A 23,415-nucleotide genomic window follows, 5' to 3' on the forward strand; every position below is an offset into this window, starting at 1 on the left:
CATATCGAAGATAGATACAGAATGCTGGAGTAACTCAGCGAGACTGGCTGCATCTCTGGGGAGAATAATTGCCCCCTAGTGTGTGTTTGTGTGCGGGGATCGCTGGTCGGCGCGGTCTTGGTAGGCCAAAGGGCCTGTTTCCGTGCTGTATCTAAACTAAACTAAACATGCCCCAGGGTCGAGACTCTTCTTCAGACTGAGGGTCGCGGGAAAGGGAAACGAGAGCTATAGACGATGATGTAGAGAGATCATATGTGATACGAGCAAAATTAGGCCATTCGGCCCATCAAGTCAACTCTGCCATTCAATCATGGCAGATCTATCTCTCCCTCCCTAGCCCCATTCTCCTGCCTTCTCCCCGTAACCCCTGACAGCCGCACTAATCAAGAATCTATCTGGCTCTGCCTTAAATATATCTTTAAAGAGATATAGAACAAATGAATGAAAGATATGCAAATAAAGTAACGATGATAAAGGAGACAGGACATTGGTAGCTGTTGGGTGAGAACGAGAAGCTGGTGCGACTTGGGTGGGGAAGGGATGTAGAGAGAGGGAATGTGGGGGTTACTTGAAGACAGAGAAGTCAATGTCCATAGCACTGGGCGATAAGCTGACCAAGCAAAATATGAGGTGCTGTTCCTCCAATTTGTGTTTAGAATCACTCTGACAGTGGAGGAGGCCCAGGACAGAAAGATCAGTGTGGGACTGGGAAGAAGAATTAAAGTGTTTAGCAACCATGAGATCATGTAGGTCCAGGCGGACTGAGCGGAGGTGTTCAATGAAACGATTGTCGCGTTCAACATGGACTCTGTGGGCCGAAGGGCCTGTTTCCACGCTGTTTCGCTAATCTAAACAACACCCTCAAGTCTATAGACAATTTATGCAGGTGTAGGCCATTCAGCGCTTCGAGCTAGCTGATTCACTGTAATCATGGCTGATCATCCCCAATCAGTACCCCGTTCCTGCCTTTTCCCCACATCCCCTGCTGACCGTGCTATCTTTAAGAGCCCTATCTAGCTCTCCCTTGAAAGCCTCCAGAGAACCGGCCTCCACCGCCCTCTGAAGCAGATAATTCCACAGACTCACAACTATCTGTGTGAAATAGTGTTTCCTCATCTCCGTTCTAAATGGCCTACCCCTTATTCTTAAAAACCCCCTGTGTGGAGGTTGTCATGTTCAATAGCCTGATTGCTGTGGGGAAGAAGCTGTTCCTGAACCTGGACGTTACAGTTTTCAGGCTCCTGTACCTTCTTCCCGGTGACAGGGGTGAGATGAGAGCGTGACCAGAGGTGAGATGAGAGCGTGGGGTCTCTGACGATGCTGGCTGCCTTCTTTGAGGCAGCGACTCCGGCAGATGAGCCTTCGATGGCGGGGAGGAAAGGGTTAACGAGTTGTGAATGCGTATTGCATCTGAGTGGAACACAGAGGGACGCAGCGATGCAGCTGGCACTGGAGTAGCTGATTCAAACGATGCTGGATTACACCGAAGATAGACACAAAATGCTGGAGCAACACAGCGGGACAGACATCAACAGCAGCAGCATCTCTGGAGAGAAGGAATAGGTGACATTTCTAGTGGAACCCTTCTTCGGACTGTTTGCCCGTGCGTAGAAACAATCAGCATTGCCGTTGCTGGTTTACAGCGAAGATAAGACACAAAATGCTGGAGTAACTCAGCGGGAGAGACAGGCAGCATCTCTTGAGAAAAAGGAACTGCAGATGCTGGTTTACACCGACGATAAGACACTAAATGCTGGAGTAACTCAACATCTCTGGAGAAAAAGGAATAGGTGACGTTTTCGGGTGGAGGACACCCCCTTCTTCAGACTTTGTCGGAAGGAAAGGAGAGAGGCAGCAAGCTTTGTTTGCCCTCCAGATAGGCGCAGAGTACTGGAGGAACTCAGCCGGTCTGACAGCTCCTCTGGAAGGAAAAGGGCACAGGGACCCTTCGTCGGGCTGAGGGTCAGTTTGCCTGCCAGGAGGTGCGTGGCAAGCGGGGCCCCCCTCCTCCTGTGATGCACCTCTCCGTCCACCCACCCCCTGCCCATGGATGGAGTTCTCGTCCCACCCCAGGAGGCATGAGCTCTCCCTCTCCCCCCGCGGACGGAGGTCGCCGCCGCCGCTGCCCGCAATGAGCGAGGGGAGGCCGAAGAAGAAGGCGACCTTTCACGCCGATGCCAGGACGAAGCCGCGCAGGGAGGCAGCGAGCCACAGCGTTTCCTTTGCCATCCCCAGCCACATCAGCAAGGAGATCAAACACATCTGCAGCAACTGTGGCCGCGGGGAGGGGGCGAGCGACGGTAAGGAGGGAGGGAGGAGGAGGAGGAGGAGGAGAGCTGTGATTTTTATTTTGTGTGTAGCGTGCAATCCTCAAGGAGCTGCCTGATGCACCGTGCTGCCTAGAATCATTTAACTGCAAAGACAGACACAAAATGCTGGAGTAACTCAGCGGGACAGGCAGGCAGCATCTCCCGGAGAAGGAGAGATGGAACGGCTGACGTTTCGGGTCGAGACCCTTCTTGCTGCCTTTCCTGCCCATGTACCTGTCTAAAGGTCTCTTAAAAATCGGGATAGTCCCAGCCTCAACTACCTCCTCCGGCAGCTTGTTCCATACACCCACCACCCTCGGTGTAAAAAAAAAAGTTACCCCTCAAGTTCCCATGTTTAAGAAGGAACTGCAGATGCTGGAGAATCGAAGGTAGACAAAAATGCTGGAGGAACTCAGCGGGTGAGGCAGCGTCTATGGAGCAAAGGAAATAGGCGACTGAAGAAGGATCTCGACCCGCTGAGTTTCTCCAGCATTTTTGTCTACCTCAGGTTCCTATTAAATCTTTCCCACTTCACCCTAAACCTGTGTCCTCTGGTCCTCGATTCCCCTACTCTGGGCAAGACACTCTGTGCATCTACCCGATCTATTCCTCTCATGATTTTGTACACCTCAGTAAGATCTCCCCTCGTCCTCCTGCGCTCCATGGAATAGAGACCCAGCCTACTCAACCTCTCTCTGTAGCTCAGGCCCTCGAGTCCCGAGTAATGAAGGAACTGTAGGGTTAACTCTCGCTGAGTTACTCCAGCATTTTGCGTCTACCTTTGGTCCAAGACGAGCATCATACGGTTCTTCGAGCCAGCACCACCATTCAATGTGATCATGGCATCCACAATCACTACCCCATTCCTGCCTTCTCCCCATATCCCCTGACTCCGCTATCTTTAAGAGCCCTATCTAGCTCTCTCTTGAAAGTATCCAGAGAACCTGCCTCCACTGCCCTCTGAGGCAGAGAATTCCACAGACTCACAACTCTCTGTGAGAAAAAGTGTTTCCTCGTCCCCGTTCTAAATGGCTCGCTCCTTACTCATAAACTGTGGCCCCTGGTTCTGGACTCCCGCAACATCGGGAACATGTTTCCTGCCTCTAGCGTGTCCAAACCCGAAATGTCACCCGTTCCTTCTCTTCAGAGATGCTGAGTTATTCCCGCTGAGTTCGACAATAGACAATAGGTGCAGGAGTAGGCCATTCGGCCCATCAAGCTATTCACTGTGATCAAGCTGGAGTTACTCCAGCATTTCGTGTCGACCTTTGCAATTAAATTAAATAAACCAAAGATAGATACAAAATGCGGAACGCTGAGTTACTGCAGCATTTTGTGTCTATCTTTGGTTTATTTAATTTATTTGCAAAGGTCGACACTGGGTTGAAACGGGACGCTGAGTTACTCCAGCACTTTGTCTCTATCTTTGGTTTAAGACAAGCATCTGCAGTTCCTTCATACTCATTTCAATTTGAAAAGCAGCTTCATGTGGGCGGTGACCTTTTTTAGTTGCAGCTTGGAGCAATAGGTGCAGGAGTAGGCCATTCGGCCCGTCGAGCTATTCACTGTGATCAAGCTGGAGTTACAGCACGGAAACAGGCCCTTCAGCCCAACGAGTCCGCGCCGTCCAGCGAACCCCCCCCCCCCCCCCCCCCCCCCCCCCCCCCCGCACATTAGCACTATCCTACACCAATTTTTTTACATTTATCCCGAAGCCAATTAACCTGCAAACCTGTACGTCTTTGGAGTGTGGGAGGGAAACCATGATCATATTGAATGGCGGTGCAGGCTCGAAGGGCCGAATGGCCTACTCCTGCACCTAATTTCTATGTTTCTGTGTTTCTAAACCAGAGCACCCGGAGAAAACCCACGCAGGTCACGTTCATGCTGACCAAGGTGCCCCACCTATGCTCTCAAGAGAGAGCTAGATAGGGCTTTTAAAAATAACAGAGTCAGGGGATATGTGGAGAAGACTGGAACGGGGTACTGATTGGGGATGATCAGCCATGATCACATTGAATGGCGGTGCTGGCTCGAAGGACCGAATGGCCAACTCCTGCACCCATTGTCTATTGTCTATTGTCCCATTTACCCCTGTCGTTCAAAGACACAGCAGCGGTAGAGTTGCTGCCTCACAGCACCAGAGACCCGGGTTCCATCCTGACTGCGGACGCTGTCCGTACGGAGTTTTGTACGTGACCACTTAGGTTTTCTCCGGGCGTTCCGTTTACCCACATTGCAAAGACGTACAGGTTTGTAGGTTAGTTGGCTTTTGTGTAGGATAGTGTTAGTGTACGGGGTGATCGCTGGTCGGCGCGGACTCGGGCTGAAATGCCTGTTTCTGCGCTGTATCTCTAAATGTGCGGCACGGTGGCGCAGCAGTATATTTGCTGCCTTATTGCGTCATTGACCTGGGTTCGATCCTGACCGCGGGTGCTGTCTGTACGGTGTTCGTACCTTCTTCCCGTGACCTGCGTGGGCTTTCTCCGGGTGCTCCGGTTTCCTCCCACACTCCAAACCTGGTTTGTAGGTTAATTGGCTTTGGTAAGGAGTGTAAATTGTCCCTAGTGAGTAGGATAGTGCTAGTGTACGGGGTGATCGCTGGTTGGGGCGGACTCGGTGGGCCGAAGGGCCTGTTTCAGTGCTGTATCTCTAGACTAAACTAAACTGGTAGAGCACCAGAGACCAGGGTTTGATCCTGACCACGGGTGCTGTCTGTGTGTGAAGTTTGAACATTTTCCCTGTCACAGAGTCATGGAGTCATACAGCGTGGAAACAGGCCCTTCGGCCCAACTTGCCAACACTGTCCAACATGCCCCATCTACACTAGTCCCACCTGCCTGTGTTTGGCCCCAAATCCCTCTAACGTTTGGATAAACAGAGTGTTGGAGTAACTCAGCGGATCAGGCAGCATCTCTGGTGAACATGGATTGGTGACATATCAGGTTGGGACCCTTCTTCAGACCCGAAATGTTGGCCATCCCTTTTCTCCAGAGATGCTGCCTGACCCACTGAGTTACTCCAGCACTCTGTGAAACGTCACCTATCCATGTTCTCCACAGATGCTGCCTGACCCACTGAGTTACTCCAGCACTCTGTGAAACGTCACCTATCCATGTTCTCCACAGATGCTGCCTGACCCGCTGAGTTACTCCTGCACTCTGTGAAACGTCACCTATCCATGTTCACCACAGATGCTGCCTGACCCACTGAGTTACTCCTGCACTCTGTGCCTTCCATGGATGTTTCTGTACATTCGGCTGGTCACTGCGGTTAAGGCAGATACCTCTCAGTTCATAAGTGATAGGAGCAGAATTGGCCATTCTACTCCACCATTCAATCATGGCTGATCGATCTTTCCATCTCAACCCCCTTCTCCTGCCTTCTCCCCATAACCCCTGACACCCGCACTAATCAAGAATCTATCTATCTCTGCCTTAGAAATATCCACTGACATGTTGAATTTTTTGAAGAGGTTACTAGGGAAATTGACGAGGGTAAAGCAGTGGATGTTGTCTATATGGACTTTAGTAAGGCCTTTGACAAGGTTCCTCATGGAAGGTTGGTTAAGAAGGTTCAACTGTTGGGTATAAATGCAGGAATAGCAAGATGGATTAAACAGTGGCTGAATGGGAGAAGCCAGAGAGTAATGGTGGATGGCTGTTTATCGGGTTGGAGGCCAGTGACGAGTGGGGTGCCTCAGGGATCTGTGTTGGGTCCTTTGTTGTTTGTCATGTACACCAATGATCTGGATGAAGGTGTGGTAAATTGGATTAGTAAGTATGCAGATGATACTAAGATAGGGGGTGTTGTGGATAATGAAGAGGATTTCCAAAGTCTACAGAGTGATTTAGGCCATTTGGAAAAATGGGCTGAAAGATGGCAGATGGAGTTTAATGCTGATAAATGTGAGGTGCTACACCTTGGCAGGACAAATCAAAATAGGACGTACATGGTAAATGGTAGGGAATTGAAGAATACAGTTGAACAGAGGGATCTGGGTATAACCGTTCATAGTTCCTTGAAGGTGGAATCTCATATAGATAGGGTGGTAAAGAAAGCTTTTGGTATGCTAGCCTTTATAAATCAGAGCATTGAGTATAGAAGCTGGGATGTAATGTGTACAATTTTGGTCGCCCAATTATAGGAAGGATGTCAACAAAATAGAGAGAGTACAGAGGAGATTTACTAGAATGTTGCCTGGGTTTCAACAACTAAGTTACAGAGATAGGTTGAATATGTTAGGTCTTTATTCTCTGGAGCGCAGAAGGTTAAGGGGGGACCTGATAGAGGTCTTTAAAATGACGAGAGGGATAGACAGAGTTGATGTGGACAAGCTTTTCCCTTTGAGAATAGGGAAGATTCAAACAAGAGGACATGACTTCAGAATTAAGGGACAGAAGTTTAGGGGTAATATGAGGGGGAACTTCTTTACGCAGAGAGTGGTGGCGGTGTGGAATGAGCTCCCAGTGGAAGTGGTGGAGGGCAGGTTCATTGGTATCATTTAAAAATAAATTGGATAGGCATATGGATGAGAAGGGAATGGAGGGTTATGGTATGAGTGCAGGCAGGTGGGACTAAGGGGAAAAAAAAAAATTTGTTCGGCATGGACTTGTAGGGCCGAGATGGCCTGTTTCCGTGCTGTAATTGTTATATGGTTATATGGTACTCGCTAGAATTTAGAAGATTGAGGGAGGATCTTATAGAAACTTACAAAATTCTTAAGGGGTTGGACAGGCTAGATGCAGGAAGATTGTTCCCGACGTTGGGGAAGTCCAGAACAATGGGTCACAGTTTAAGGATAAGGGGGAAATCCTTTAGGACCGAAATGAGAAAAACATTTTTCACACAGAGAGTGGTGAATCTCTGGAATTCTCTGCCACAGAAGGTAGTTGAGGCCAGTTCATTGGCTATATTTAAGAGGGAGTTAGATGTGGCCCTTGCGGCTAAAGGGATCAGGGGGTATGGAGAGAAGGCAGGTACAGGATACTGAGTTGGATGATCAGCCGTGATCATATTGAATGGCGGTGCAGGCTCGAAGGGCCGAATGGCCTACTCCTGCACCTATTTTCTATCTTTCTATGTCTATGTTTCTATGAATTCCACAGATTCACTGCCCTCTGACTAAAGCTCTGGGCCTGCATTCTGCGGAGATTTCAGTGCAAGGACACAGCTCTTCACTGTGGGGGCCCCTAGAGCAAATGTCTGTTCACTCAGGGTCACCGTGGTGAATTATGTAACGGCAGTGCTGTGAGATCAGCCTAATTTGCAAGGACTCGAGGGACTGAGCTACAGGGAGAGGTTGAGCAGGCTGGGACTCTGTTCCTTGGAGCGCAGGAGGTTGAGGGATGATCTTATAGAGGTGTATAAATTCATGAGAGGAACAGATCGTGTCTCTTGCTCAGAGTAGGAGAATCAAGAACCAGAGGACATAGGTTTAACATGAGGGGGAAAGATTTAATAGGAATCTGAGCGGTGACTATTTTACACAAAGGGTGGTGGGTACAGCAGGCAGTGAAGAGAGCTAATGGCATGTTGGCCTTCATAACAAGAGGAGTTGTGCATAGGAGCACATACTCCTGCACCTATTGTCTATCGTCTATTGTATGGAACGAGCTGCCAGAGGAGGTAGTTGCGGCAGGGACTATCACAACATTTCAGAAACATTTCACCAAGTGCATAGATAAGAGAGGTTTAGAGGGATATGGACCAAACGCAGGCAGGTGGGACTAGTATAGATGGGACATGTTTGTTGGCGTGGGCAGGTTGGGATGAAGGGCCTGTTTCCACACTGTTTCACTCTAACTCTCTATGACTCTCCATCTTTCTCTCTGTCCCCCTCTCTCTGTCCCTCCCTATCTGTCTCTCTGTCTGTCACTCCATCTCTCTCTCTCTCTCTCCCCCCCTATCTCTGCCTCAACCACGGGCAGCTGGGACTATTGTGGGATATGTTGGTCGGCGTGGGGAAGATGGGCCGAAGAGCCTGTTTCCACATTGTATCACTCTGGCTCTAAATTCCTGGATCGGTAGACTGCATGACATTGCTATTTTTTCTGCTGGTCTGGTTTACAGGAGATTAATGGCTGTTCCTTTTGCCATAAACCGCTTGCAACATGGAAACAGGCCCTTCAGCACTTTTATTTACCTGCATTTGGCCCACATCCCTCTCAACCTGTCCTGTCCATGTCCCTGTCCAAGGGTGTTAAATATTCTGTTATTAAAATGATGAGAGGGATAGACAGAGTTGACGTGGATAAGCTTTTCCCACTGAGAGTAGGGAAGATTCAAACAAGGGGACATGACTTGAGAATTAAGGGACTGAAGTTTAGGGGTAACATGAGGGGGAACTTCTTTACTCAGAGAGTGGTAGCTGTGTGGAATGAGCTTCCAGTGAAGGTGGTGGAAGCAGGTTCGTTTTTATCATTTAAAAATAAATTGGATAGTTATATGGATGGGAAGGGAATGGAGGGTTATGGTCTGAGCGCAGGTATATGGGACTAGGGGAGATTATGTGTTCGGCACGGACTAGAAGGGTCGAGATGGCCTGTTTCCGTGCTGTAATTGTTATATGGTTATATGGTTATTGTAGCTGCATAGGAGATAGGTCCCACATAAGAGATTTGTGGGCAAAATTAGGGCACATGGTATTGGGGGTAGAGTGCTGACATGGATAGAAAATTGGTCGGCAGACAGGAAACAAAGAGTTGGGATTAACGGGTCCCTTTCAGAATGGCAGGCAGTGACTAGTGGAGTACCGCAAGGCTCGGTGCTGGGACCGCAGCTATTTACAATATACATCATTGATTTAGATGAAGAGATTCAAAGTAACATTAGCAAATTTGCAGATGACACAAAGCTGGGTGGCAGTGTGAACTGTGAGGAGGATGCTATGAGGATGCAAGGTGACTTGGACAGGTTGGGTGAGTGGGCAGATGCATGGCAGATGAAGTTTAATTTGGATAAGTGTGAGGTTATCCACTTTGGTGGCAAAAACAGGAAGGCAGATTGTTATCTGAATGGTGTCAAGTTGGGAAAAGGTCTGGGGGTTCTTGTACATCGGTCACTGAAAGTAAGCATGCAGGTGCAGCAGGCAGTGAATAAGGTGAATGGCATGTTGGCCTTCATAACAAGATGAGTTGAGTATAGGAGCAAAGAGGTCCTTCTGCATTTGTACAGAGCCCTAGTGAGACCACTCCTGAAGTATTGTGTGCTGTTTCAGTCACCAAATTTGAGGAAGGACATTCTTGCTATTGAAGGAATGCACCGTAGGTTCACCAGGTTAATTCCAGGAATGGCGGGACTGTCATATGTTGAGAGAATGGAGCGACTGGGCTTGTATTTACTGGAATTTAGAAGGATGAGAGGGAATCTTATTGAAACATGTAAGATTATTGATTGTATTGGATTGATTGTAAGTCCAGGACAAGGGGTCACAGCTTAAGGATAAGGGGGAAATCCTTTAAAACCGAGATGAGAAAAACTTTTTTCACACAGAGAGTGGTGAATCTCTGGAATTCTCTGCCACAGAGAGTAGTTGAGGCCAGTTCATTGGCTATATTTAAGAGGGAGTTAGATGTGGCCCTTGTGGCTAAAGGGATCAGAGATATGGAGAGAAGGCAGGTACGGGATACTGATCGGTCTGGGACGACAGATGGCGCAATGGGCTAAGTGTTCGGCTGGCGACCGAAAGGTAGCCGGTTCGAATCCCGCTTGGAGTGCATACTGTTGTTGTGTCCTTGGGGCAAGACACTTCACCCACCTTTGCCTGTGTGTAAATGTAATGTAATTATGTGAAGCACTTTGGGGTCAATGCAAGTTGACTAAAAATGTGCTATATAAATAAGATTATTATATTACTGAGTTGGATGATCAGCCATGATCATATTGAATGGTGGTGCAGGCTCGATGGGCCGAATGGCCTACTCCTGCACCTAATTTCTATGTTTCTATTAAGGGATTGGACACGCTAGAGGCAGGAAACATGTTCCCGATGTTGGGGGAGTCCAGAACCAAGGGCCACAGTTCAAGAATAAGAAGTAAGCCATTTAGAACAGAGATGAGGAAACACTTTTCACCCAGAGAGTGGTGAGTCTGTGGAATTCTCTGCCTCAGAAGGCAGTGAAGGCCAATTCTTAGGATGCTTTCAATAGAGAGATAGATAGGGCTCTTAAAGATAGCGGAGTCAGGGGATATGGGGAGAAGGCAGGAACGGGGTACTGATTGTGGATGATCAACCATGATCACATTGAATGGCGGTGCTGGCTCGAAGGGCCGAATGGCCTACCCCTGCACCTATTGTCTATTGTCAACTATGTCCTCTGGCAGCTCGTTCCATACACCCACCACCCTTTGTGTGAAATCATTAACACTGACCAACATGTCCCATCTACACTAGTCCCACCTGCTTGATTTTGGCTCATGTCCCTCTAAACCAGTCCTATCCATGCACCTGTCCAAATGTATTTTATATGTTCTTCATGCTGCAACTGCCTCCTCTGGCAGCTCGTTCCAAAGAACCACCACTGTCTAATGGAGGTGTACAAAACCATGGGGGCAATAGATAAGATGAATACACAGTGGCTTTTACCAAGAGGTGGGGAATCGAGAATCAGAGGGGAAAATGGGTTGAAGTGGAGGTTGCAAAGATTTATTAGGAATCTGAGGGACAACTACCACACAGAGGGTGGTGTGTGAATGCAACGAGCTGCCGGAGGTGGTAGTTGAGGCAGGGACTATAGCATTTAAATGACACTTGGACAGGTTCATGGATAGGACATGTTTAGAGGGATATGGGCCAAGCGCAGGCAGGAGGGACTAGTGTAGATGGGACATGTTGGTTGGCGTGGACATGTTGGACCAAGGGGCCTGTTTCCACGCTGTATGACTCCATGACTTTGTTTTGTATTGTCAGTGTAGCTGGCTGTGACAGCCAGAATTTGTGCTTCTATTTATACTTGCTTGTTTGTTATTCTTAAATACCAGAAGGCCTCTCAGCCCTGTCAAAATAAAAGCAGTTTGTGGCGTATGCTCGGTGCAATAGTTTAGTTTAGAGAGACAGCGTGGAAGCAGGCCCTGTGGCCCAATGGGTCAGCGCCGACCAGCGTTCCCCACGCACTAACACTATCCTCCACACACACTAGGGACGATGTTTACATAGACACCAAGCCAATTAACCTCCAAACCTGCACGTCTCTGCAGTGTGGGAGGAAACCGAAGATCTCGGAGAAAACCCACGCAGGTCACGGGGTGAACGCACAAACTCCGTACAGACAGCGCCCGTAGTCGGGATCGAACCCAGGTCTCTGGCGCTGTAAGGCAGCAGCTCTACCCGCTGCACCACCGTGCCGCCAGCAATAGGTCCAGTACGAATATACCACACATGGGTCAAAAAGGCTTTTGGCACATTGTCCTTCATCAGCCAGAGCATTGTTTATACAATTTGTGAGGTCATGTTGCAGTTGTATAAGACGTTGGGGAGGCCACATTCAGGGCATTATGTTCAGTTCTGGGCACCATGTTATAGGAAAAATGTTGTCCAGCTGCAAAGGGTGCAGAGAAGATTAACTGTTGCCAGGACTAGAGGGCCTGAGCTATAGGGAGAGGTTGAGCAGGCTGGGACTCTATTCCTTGGCGCACAAGAGGATGAGGGGTGATCTTATAGAGGTGTACAAAATCATGAGAGGAATAGATCGGGTAGACGCACAGTCTCTCGCCCAGAGTAGGGGAATCGAGGACCAGAGGACATGGGTTCAAGGTGGAGAAGAAAAGATTTAATAGGAATCTGAGGGATAACATTTTCACACAAAGGGTGGCGGGTGTATGGAACCAGCTGCCAGAAGGGGTAGTTGGGGCTGGGACTATCGAATGTTTTAGACAGGTACAGGGATAGGACAGGTTTAGTGGGATATAGAGCAAACGCAGGCAGGTGGGACTAGTGTAGATGGGACATGCCGAGCGGTGAGGGCAGGTTGGGTCGAAGGGCCTGTTTCCACGCTGTATCACTCTATGACACCATTTCACCTTAATCTTAGCGCAATGGTGAGGAAACACTTTTTCTCACAGAGAGTTGTGAGTCTGTGGAATTCTCTGCCTCAGAGGGCGGTGGAGGCCGGTTCTCTGGATGCTTTCAAGCGAGAGCTAGATAGGGCTCTTAAAGATAGCGGAGTCAGGGGATATGGGGAGAAGGCAGGAACGGGTTACTGATTGTGGATGATCAGCCATGATCACAGTGAATGGCAGTGCTGGCTTGAGGGGCCGAATGGCCTACTTCTGCACCTATTGTCTATTGTCTATTGAAGGGCTGAAGGGCCTACTCCTGCACCTATTGTCTATTGAAGGGCCGAATGGCCTACTCCTGCACCTATTGTCTATTGTCTATTGAAGGGCTGAAGGGCCTACTCCTGCACCTATTGTCTATTGAAGGGCCGAATGGCCTACTCCTGCACCTATTGTCTATTGTCTATTGAAGGGCCAAATGGCCTACTCCTGCACCTATTGTCTAATTAGAGTAATTAACTTGGCTTAAAATGTTAAGAAGTACACCCAAGTTGGTCATGGCACTGAGAGAGACAGCGCTAGCTGGTTCTTAATATGAAGATTAGCAAGTTAATAGTTTATTCACGATCTTCGTTCTTACTAAAAATAGAGCCCTGTCATCTTCACACAAGGCATTAATGCAGCAGCATTTCTGCAAAGATACAGGGTGGTAAAAGGTTTAGAGGGATAGACACAGGCAAATGGGACTAGCATACGTTTAATAGGAACCTGAGGGGCAACATTTGGACAGGTACATGGGACTAACAGTTTAGAGGCTTTTACCCAGGGTTAAGGAACCATAAGTCACAGCACGTAGGTTTAAGGTGAGAGGGGAAAGATTGCTGAGGGGCAGCACGGTGGCGCAGCGGTAGAGTTGCTGCCTCACAGCGCCAGAGACCCAGGTTCGATCCTGACCACGGGTGCTGTCTGTACGGATTTAGTACATTCTCCCAGTGACTGCGTGGGTTTTCTCCGGGTGCCCTGGTTTCCTCCCACACTCCAAAGACGTGCAGGTTTGTTGGTTAATTAGCTTCAGTAAATGTGTGTAGGATAGTGCCAGCGTGCGTGGATCGCTGGTTAGCACGGAACCAGTGGGCCGAAGGGCCTGTTTCCACACTGTACCTCTAAAACTAAGACTGAAATTTAATAGGAATCTAAGGGGAATCTAAGGGGCAAGATGAGGAAAAACTTTTTCGCCCAGAGAGTTGTGAATCTGTGAAATGTTCTGCCTCAGCATGCAGTGGAGGCCAATTCTCTAGATGCTTTCAAGAGAGAGTTAGATAGGGCTCTTAAAGATAGTGGAGTCAAGGGATACTGAAAGTTTTACTTATCTAGGTATTAAGATCACCAAGAAACACAAGGATTTATTTAAAGCTAATTTTATGCCTTTCATTGATCATATCAAACAACAGTTTACTAAATGGTCACCAATGTCCTTATATTTAATCGTCCGAATAAATGCTATTCAAATGTTCATTCTACCTACATTTTTGTATTTATTTTAGACGATACCAATTTTTATTGCCAAATCTTTCTTTAATATTATTGATTCCAAAATGTCTTCATATATATATGGAAGAATAAAAATTCCAGACTAAGTAAAAAAATACTTACAGAAATAAAAAAAAAGATGGTGGTTTGCACTGCCGAACCTTAGATTCTGCTATTGGGCAGCCAATGTTCGTTATCTAACATTTTGGACAAAAGATTTAGAAGATACCCAATGCCCAGGATGGATAAATCTTGAACGTGATTCCTTACAAGGGCTATAAACCATATAACCATATAACAATTACAGCACGGAAACAGGCCATCTCGACCCTTCTAGTCCGTGCCGAACACATATTCTCCCCTAGTCCCATATACCTGCGCTCAGACCATAACCTTCCATTCCCTTCCCATCCATATAACTATCCAATTTATTTTTAAATGATAAAAACGAACCTGCCTCCACCACCTTCACTGGAAGCTCATTCCACACAGCTACCACTCTCTGAGTAAAGAAGTTCCCCCTCATGTTACCCCTAAACTTCAGTCCCTTTATCATTGGCTTCTATTCTAGGGGCCTCATTACCATTTACAATTACGAAATTACGACTAACCCAAAAATAAGACATACGTTTCGAATATGGTTTCGATTTCGTAAGTTTTTTTGGACTAAATGATATTATCTTATCGAGTCCTTTCTTATCTAATTTTCTCTTCCAACGTCTAGTACTGATCAAGCCTTTCTGTTACGGAAGAGGAAGGGATTGGTAGCTTTTCGTGATTTGTTTTTGGATGGTTGTTTTATGTCTTTCAAACAACTCTCCAATAAATATAATTTACCTAATTCACACTTTTTTAGATATTTACAAATTAGACATTTTTTGAAGGCTGCTCTACCCTTTTTTCCGCTACCACTTCAAACCGAAAATTTGGAAACATTTTTACATTTGAACCCTTATCAGAAAGGATTAATTACAACTATTTATGAGTTGATTTTGAAATTACAAATAGATATATTTGATAAAATTAAGAATGACTGGGAAAGCGAACTCCAAATTTCTCTATCTATAGAGAAATGGGAGAGGATTCTTCAATCAGTCAATACCTCTTCAATGTGTGCAAGACACGCTCGGATACAATTCAAGGTGGTTCACTGAGTTCATATGTCAAAAGATAAGTTAGCTCCTTTTTATGGTCATATAAACCCTACGTGTGACAGATGTAACTCTGAAGTGGCCTCACTGACCCATAGGTTTTGGTCCTGTCCACTTTTGGAAAAATATTGGAAAGACATTTTTGATACTATTTCTGTAGTCTTAGGTGTTGATTTACAACCTCATCCTATTACTGCCATTTTTGGGCTACCATTGTTGAACCCATAGTTAAATTTGATAAGACTTGGGGAAAATGTATTCAACACTTTCACACAACATAAATTGCTCCCTCTCTAACCGTTATAAAAACTATTTTACTTTTATATGGTGGAACGGACTTGACGACAAACAGACTTAAATTGTTGAAATTCTCAGCTCAGACTCTGTTTTGCTTTTTTTTCTCTCTTTAGTTCAGGGGGATTTTGTTTCTTCCTTTTTTCTCTTTCTATCTTTGTGTTTTTTTCTACATATATGTTTCCTTTTAAATATTTAACTATATTTACATAGCAGGAGGTCTATATTCAATGTGTATTTTGACTGGACTCATATTTAGGTTATACCTATTATTAATGTAATCCCGACCCCTATGTATCAATAACATCGTTATGTTTATCATTATTATTTTTGCTTTGTTTTTTTTGTTTTGTTTTTGATTTTTGAAAAAAAAAACTAATAAAAAGATTTTAAAAGAAAGAAGGGATATGGGGAGAAGGCAGGAACGGGGTACTGATTGGGGATGATCAGCCATGTGAATGGCAGTGTTGGCTCGAAGGGCCAAAGGCCTACTCCTGCACCTATTGTCTATTGTATACATGACTCTAAAGTGAAAACCCTGCTACAGACGGCTGTGGAGGTCATCATTGGGTATTTTTAAGGAAGGGATTGATAAATACTTGATTAGTGCGGGTGTCAGGGGTTATGGGGAGAAGGCAGGAGAATGGGGTTGAGAGAGAAAAATAGATCAGCCATGATTGAATGACAGAGTGGACCTGATGGGCCAAAAGGCCTGATTCTGCTCCTATAACACATGAACGTAGGCAAGTGGGACTAGCGTAGATGGGGCATCCTGGTCGGCATGGACTCTAGCTGGGCCGAAGGGCCTGTATCCATGATATTTCCTTCCTCAGATGCAGGGCTCAAAACTACTCGCAATATTCCAAGTGTGCTCTGACCAGTGCCTTGTTAACACTCTGCTGTCTCTCAGAACCAGGGACCCGGGTTCGTTCCTGGCCTCGGGTGCTGTCTGTGTGGAGTTTACACGTTCTCCCTTCCCCTCTCCAACATGGGTTTCCTCAGTCTTTCCACTGACTGGATGGCACGCAACAAAATGGTTTTCACTGTACCTTGGCAAACATGACAATAATTAACTAAACTAAATTAGTTGCAGCCCTCAATTCCAGGCGGCATTTTGGTAAATATACGTATTTTGGCCCTGTATCTGAGGATGGATGTGCCGGCTCTGGAGAGGGTCCAGAGGAGGTTTACGAGAATGATCCCAGGAATGAGTAGGTTAACATGATGAGCGTTTGAGGGCACTGGGCCTGTACTCACTGGGGTTTAGAAGGATGAGGGGGAGACCTCTTTGAAACGTACAGTATAGTGAAAGGCCTGTGTAGAGTGGATGTGGAGAGGATGTTTCCACTAGTGGGGGAGTCTAGGACCAGAGGTCACAGCCTCAAAATAAAAGAACGTTCCTTTAGGAAAGAGATAAGGAGGAATTTCTTCCGTCTGAGGATAGTGAATGTGGAATTCTTTGCCACAGAAGGCCGTGGAGACAAAGTCAATGGATATTTGTAAGGCAGAGATTGATAGATTCTGATGTTTAAGAAGGAACTGCAGATGCTGGAAAATCGAAGGTAGACAAAAATGCTGGAGAAACTCAGCTGGTGCAGCAGCATCTAGGGAGCAAAGGAAATAGGTGACGTTTCGGCCTGAAACGTTACCTATTTCCTTCGCTCCTTAGATGCTGCTGCACCCGCTGAGTTTCTCCAGCATTGTTGTCTACCTTTGATAGATTCTTGATTAGTTCGGGTGTCAGGGTTTACGGGGAGAAGGCAGGAGAAGGGGGTTGAGAGGGAAAGATAGAGCAGGCATGATTGAATGGTGGAGTAGACTTGATGGGCCGAATGACCTAATTCTGCTATTGCTTATGAACTTATTATCAATATCAAGTCAAGTCAAGTCAAGTCAAGTTTATTTGTCACATACACATACTGGATGTGCAGTGAAATGAAAGTGGCAATGCTCGCGGACTTTTGTGCAAAAGACAAACAACAAAACAACCAAACAAACTATAAACACAATCATAACACACATATTCTTTTACATAATAAATAATGGAAGGAAAAACGTTCAGTAGAGTTAGTCCCTGGTGAGATAGGCGTTTACAGTCCGAATGGCCTCTGGGAAGAAACTCCTTCTCAACCTCTCCGTTCTCACCGCATGGCAACGGAGGCGTTTGCCTGACCGTAGCAGCTGGAACAGTCCGTTGCAGGGGTGGAAGGGGTCTCTCATTATATTGTTGGCTCTGGAGTTGCACCTCCTGATGTATAGTTCCTGCAGGGGGGCAAGTGAAGTTCCCATAGTGCGTTCGGCCGAACGCACTACTCTCTGCAGAGCCTTCTTGTCCTTGGCAGAGCAATTCCCAAACCAGATGGTAATGTTCCCGGACAAGATGCTTTCCACCGCCGCTGCGTAGAAGCACTGGAGGATCCTCGGAGACACTCTGAATTTCCTCAATTGCCTGAGGTGGTAAAGGTGCTGCCTTGCCTTACTCACGAGTGCTGAGGCGTGTGATGCCCATGTCATATCCTCGGAGATGTGGACTCCCAGATATTTAAAGCAGTTCACCCTACCCACAGGATCCCCATTTATCCTCAATGGAGTGTACGTCCTCGGATGATGTGCCCTCCTAAAGTCCATGATCAGCTCCTTCGTTTTTTTGATGTTCAAGAGGAGGCTGTTATCCTGGCACCAGAGTGCTAGACCAGCCACCTCCTCCCGGTAGGCCTTCTCGTCGTTGTCTGAGATCAGTTTAGTTTAGAGGTGCGGAAACAGGCCCTTCGGCTTATTGAGTCCGCATCAACCAGCGATCCCCACAAATTAATGCTATCGAACACTATAGGAGCAATTTTTACATTTGCACCAAGCTAATTAACTTGCAAACCTGTACGTCTTTGTTGTGTGGGAGGAAACCAAAGTTCTCGGAGGAAATCCACGCAGGTCACGGGGAGAACATGCAAACTCCGTATAGACAGCACCCGTAGGCGGGATCGAACCTTTGTCCCTTGCACTGCAAGGCAGCAACTCTGCCGCTGAGCCACCGTGCCTTGCTCTCGTTATATTTAGTCCTGGTGAGTCTGCAACCTACAATGTAGTGTGTGAGTCTGGTCTTCCTCTGGAAAGCCATGCTGTCATTGAGGGACGTTCCCTAGATGGACTATCAGGACAGAATAGATCAAACAGACTGGGCCTCCTCTCCTATCAGCTGAGAACAGTGAGAAGTCATTCGATTGAAACAGGCAGTATTTTAATTGTGTAGCAAAAACATGTGTAGGGAGGAACTGCAGATGCTGGTTTAAACCGACAATAGACACAAAATACTGGAGTAACTCAGCGGGTCAGGCAGCATCTCTGGAGAGAAGGAATAGGTGACGTTTCGGGTCGCGACTTCTTCAGACTACGAGTCAGGGGAAAGGGAAACTAGAGATATAGATTAGATTAGATTAGATAGCCTTTATTGTCATTCAGACCAAAGTCTGAACGAAATTGTAGCAGTCATACATATAATACAATAAAACAACAATAAACACATATTAACATCCACCACAGTGAGTCCACCCAGCATCTCCTCACTGTGATGGAGGCAAAAGTCTTAGGTCTGCAGTCTCTTCCCTCCTCTTCTCCCTCTGCGCTGAGGCTGATACCCCCCCGGGCGATGTTATAACAGTCCCGCGGCTCAAACATCGCGGCCCGGGACGGTCGAAGCTGCCGCCCGCCAGTCCTGCAGACGCAGCCGCTGGCCCACGGCCGAACCCCGGACTCAGGCCACCACCGCCAGAACACCGTCCCAGCCACCCTCACGTTAGTACCGTACCGTCTTCAGCCTCGGACTGGGCCGCCCCGACTTGGGCGCCGAACCTCCCCCGGACCGGGCCGCCCCGACTTGGGCGTCGCTTCTCCCTCGGGCTGCGAGCGCCGCACCTCCCTGAGCTCGGCCGCTCCGGCGGGAGCCTCGTTCCACCCTCGGGCTGGCCGCCCTCACGGGAGCATCACAACCTCTCACGGGAGCACTGTTCCAGCCCTGAGCCGGACCACCCTCACGGGAGCGAGCTCAGGGCGAGTCAAGACGGTCTCTGCCTCCAGAGCCTCGAAGTCGTCAGCTCCATTAGGCCTCAGCGCAGACGGTGGCAGAGAAGGGGAATACAACAAAAAGGTCGCAATCCCTCGCAGGGAGAGTCTGCAAACCCCGTTTCAACCCCCCCCCCCCCCCCACAAAACACAAACTAAAAACCAAAAACTCCGATAGAGGGTGATGTAGAGAGATATAGATTGATGAGAGACTGTGCAGATGCTGAAATCTTCAACAAAACACGGTGAAGCAGCGGGTAGAGCTGCTGCCTCACAGCGAGGGTCGCCAAATTCCCGACGGCAATTCGTTGAGCGACTCGGCCGTGGCTGGGTGAATGATGAGTTGGCCCCGGGTGCTGGACTACACACAAAGCCCAGCCGGCGGGGCCAGCTGAGGAGTTTTGGCCCATGGGCGCAAAGGGAGAAGGTAAAACTCCGTACAGGCAGCACCCGTAGTCAGGATCGAACCAGGTACTCTGGAGCTGTGAGGCAGCAACTCTACTGCTGCGCCACCGTGCCGCCCCAATTGTGGCCTTACCAATGTTGATTGGTTCCTAAGTTATAGGAGCAGAATGAGGCCATTCGGCCCATCAAGTCTACTCCGCAATTCAATCATGGCTGATCTATCTCTCCCTCTCAACTCCATTCTCCTGCCTTCTCCCCATAACCCCTGACACCCGCACTAATCAAGAATCTGTTAATCTCTGCCATAAAAACACTCACAGACCTGGCCTCCACAGCCGTCTGAGGCAATGAATTCCACCGATACACCACCCTCTGACTAAATAAATTCCTCCTCATCTCCTTCCTAAAGGAACGTCCTTTAATTCTGAGGCCGCGACCTCTGGTCCTAGACTCCCCCACCAGTGGAAACATCCTCTCCACATCCACTCTATCCAGGCCTTTCACTATTCGGTAAGTTTCAATGAGGTCATCCCCTCATCCTTCTAAACTCCAGCGAGTACAGGCCCAGTGCCGTCAAACGCTTATCATAGGTTAACCCACTCATACCTGGGATCATTCTAGTAAACCTCCTCTGGACCCTCTCCAGAGCCAGCACATCCTTCCTCAGATACGGGGCCCAAAACCGCTCACAGTATTGCAATTGCGGTCTGACCAGCAGCGCCATATAAAGTTTTACATCCCTGTATTGATATCTTATAGTCCTCTCTAAATAAATACTCAAAAACATACCTTGACCTTCCTTTGACTTGTTGCAAAGTACACACCTAACCAAGCGATAAATGAATAAAACCACTCAGCTGAACAAGAGACTCCAAGCAACAGATGCTGTACATTCCAAACAGGTGATGCAGCGGGTAGAGCTGCTGCCTCACAGCGCCAGAGACCCGGGTTCCATCCCTACTACGGGTGCTGTCTGTACGGAGTTTGTACATTCTCCCTGTGATCCGCGTGAGTTTTCTCCAAGCTCTTCGGTTTCCTCTGTTGGTGAAAATATAATCACTTGGCAGCAACTTTATGGGGCTGTCCCACTGTGCGAGCTAATTCAAGAGCTCTCCCGAGTTTCCTCCGATTCGAACTCGGAGAATTACGGTAATGGCCGCTCGTAGGTACTCGGGGCTCTCGTGGACATTTTTCAACAGGTTGAAAAATCTTCACGAGTCTTCCCGAGCTTACCGCGTTTTCCCGAGTACCTGCCGTTAGCGTTACGAACCGCTAAGAGACGTCCCGAGCTCCGACGTACCCGCTGCATTCATTCCACGTGCTTACCATGAGTTTGATTTTTCTTTAAACTCGGGAGAGCTCTTGAATTAGCTCGTACATAGAAACATAGAAACATGGAAATTAGGTGCAGGAGTAGGCCAATCTGCCCTTCGAGCCTGCACCGCCATTCAATATGATCATGGCTGATCATCCAACTCAGTATCCCGTACCTGCCTTCTCTCCATACCCTCTGATCCCCTTAGCCACAAGGGCCACATCTAACTCCCTCTTAAATATAGCCAATGAACTGGCCTCGACTACCCTCTGCGGCAGAGAGTTCCAGAGATTCACCACTCTGTGTGAAAAAGGTTCTTCTCATCTTGGTTTTAAAGGATTTCCCCCTTATCCTTAAGCTGTGACCCCTTGACCTGGACTTCCCCAACATCGGGAGCAATCTTCCTGCATCTAGCCTGTCCAACCCCTTAAGAATTTTGTAAGTTTCTATAAGATCCCATCTCAATCTCCTAAATTCTAGAGAGTATAAACCAAGTCTATCCAGTCTTTCTTCATGAGACAGTCCTGACATCCCAGGAATCAGTCTGGTGAACCTTCTCTGCACACCCTCTATGGCAATAATGTCCTTCCTCATATTTGGAGACCAAAACTGTACGCCATACTGCAGGTGTGGTCTCACCAAGACCCTGTACAACTGCACTTCACTGCCTGCTGCACCTGCATGCCTACTTTCAATGACTGGTGAACCATGACACCCAGGTCTCGCTGCATCTCCCCCTTTCCCGTACAGTGGGACAGCCCCTTTAATGTCGACAGAGTTGTTGGTGAAGAGTCAAGAGCACATGTTCTGCGAGCATCCTTACAGCTGGTTCATACATATGTTATCATCAAACAATGGCAGGTGTTTACATTCTCTGGGTGAGGGACCAGGCTACCCCTTAGCAACCGCTTAGCAACTGAATCATGTTTTTCAGCCATTGTGCTTCCACCGTGTCTATATTTTGCCTATTGCAGGCACTCAGCGTCTGGCCTTGTTATTTAGCTACGCACAATTCTCCACTTGGCATCTAGCCAGCAAAGTTAACATCCGGCAAGCATTCAGCAGTGTCCACATGGTCAAGTATCCCAACATCCTCTCTGGTTCCAAAATTGACTCCAACACCTCCCTCCCTCCCTCCATAGGTCAACAGGTTTGTAGGTGCATTGGCTTGGTATAAATGTCAATTGCCCCGAAAGTGTGTGTGCGTGTGTAGGATAGTGTTAGTGTACGAGGATTGCTGGTCGGTGCGGACATGGTGGGCCGAAGGGCCAGTTTCCGTGCTGTATCTCTAAACTAAACTGAACCCCGCCAAACAACCGTTGATGTCTGTACCGAACAGTAAATAAGCTAGTTATAATCACAAGCCGTCACGATTTGGACCAACCATCTATCAAACTTATCTTTAGGGTGTATTAATAAGGGGAATTTTCTTGTAAGTGTAGGGGTTTGATGTGTGTAAACACACATCTGCTCCAGCTTCATCTTTGCACTAATTATCCACTGTCTCCTTGCGACAAAAGCTGATCTGTTAATTGTTCATTTAAATAGGTCTAACTCCTCATTATATAGGAAAAAGCTTCATCTACGGGTGCTATTTATCTTCTCATTATTCTGTGTTATTGTAAATATAATTCTTAAAATATCTGCGACTGTATCGCGAAAGTATCGTGGGGTAATTTTCTCCAGAGATGCTGCCTGACCCGCTGAGTTACTCCAGCACTCTGTGAAACGTCACCTATCCATGTTCTCCACAGATGCTGCCTGACCCGCTGAGTTACTCCAGCACTCTGTGAAACGTCACCTATCCATGTTCTCCACAGATGCTGCCTGACCCGCTGAGTTACTCCAGCACTCTGTGAAACGTCACCTATCCATGTTCTCCACAGATGCTGCCTGACCCGCTGAGTTACTCCAGCACTCTGTGAAACGTCACCTATCCATGTTCCCCACAGATGTTGCCTGACCCGCTGAGTTACTCCAGCACTCTGTGAAACGTCACCTATCCATGTTCTCCACAGATGCTGCCTGACCCGCTGAGTTACTCCAGCACTCTGTGAAACGTCACCAATCCATGTTCTCCACAGATGCTGCCTGACCCGCTGAGTTACTCCAGCACTCTGTGAAACGTCACCTATCCATGTTCTCCACAGATGCTGCCTGACCCGCTGAGTTACTCCAGCACTCTGTGAAACGTCACCTATCCATGTTCCCCACAGATGCTGCCTGACCCGCTGAATGGCATGTTGGCCTTCATAACAAGAGGAGTTGAGTATAGGAGCAAAGAGGTCCTTCTGCAGTTGTACAGGGCCCTAGTAAGACCACACCTGGAATATTATGTGCATTTTGGTCTCCTAATTTG

General features: G+C 47.6%; 1 protein-coding gene across 1 annotated transcript in view; it reads left to right on the forward strand.

Annotated features, from left to right (window-relative positions):
- The first annotated feature begins 1,325 nt into the window (after positions 1-1,325).
- Positions 1,326-23,415, forward strand: part of LOC129707901 (phosphatase and actin regulator 1-like) — a 105,568-nt gene continuing 83,478 nt past the window's right edge. Inside the window, 1 exon segment of the mRNA XM_055653351.1 lies at positions 1,326-2,300. Coding sequence (XP_055509326.1) covers positions 2,051-2,300 — 250 coding nt within the window. The 5' untranslated portion in view covers positions 1,326-2,050.

This window comes from Leucoraja erinacea, chromosome 2, assembly GCF_028641065.1.
Source record: "Leucoraja erinacea ecotype New England chromosome 2, Leri_hhj_1, whole genome shotgun sequence".
NCBI lineage: Eukaryota > Metazoa > Chordata > Chondrichthyes > Rajiformes > Rajidae > Leucoraja > Leucoraja erinaceus.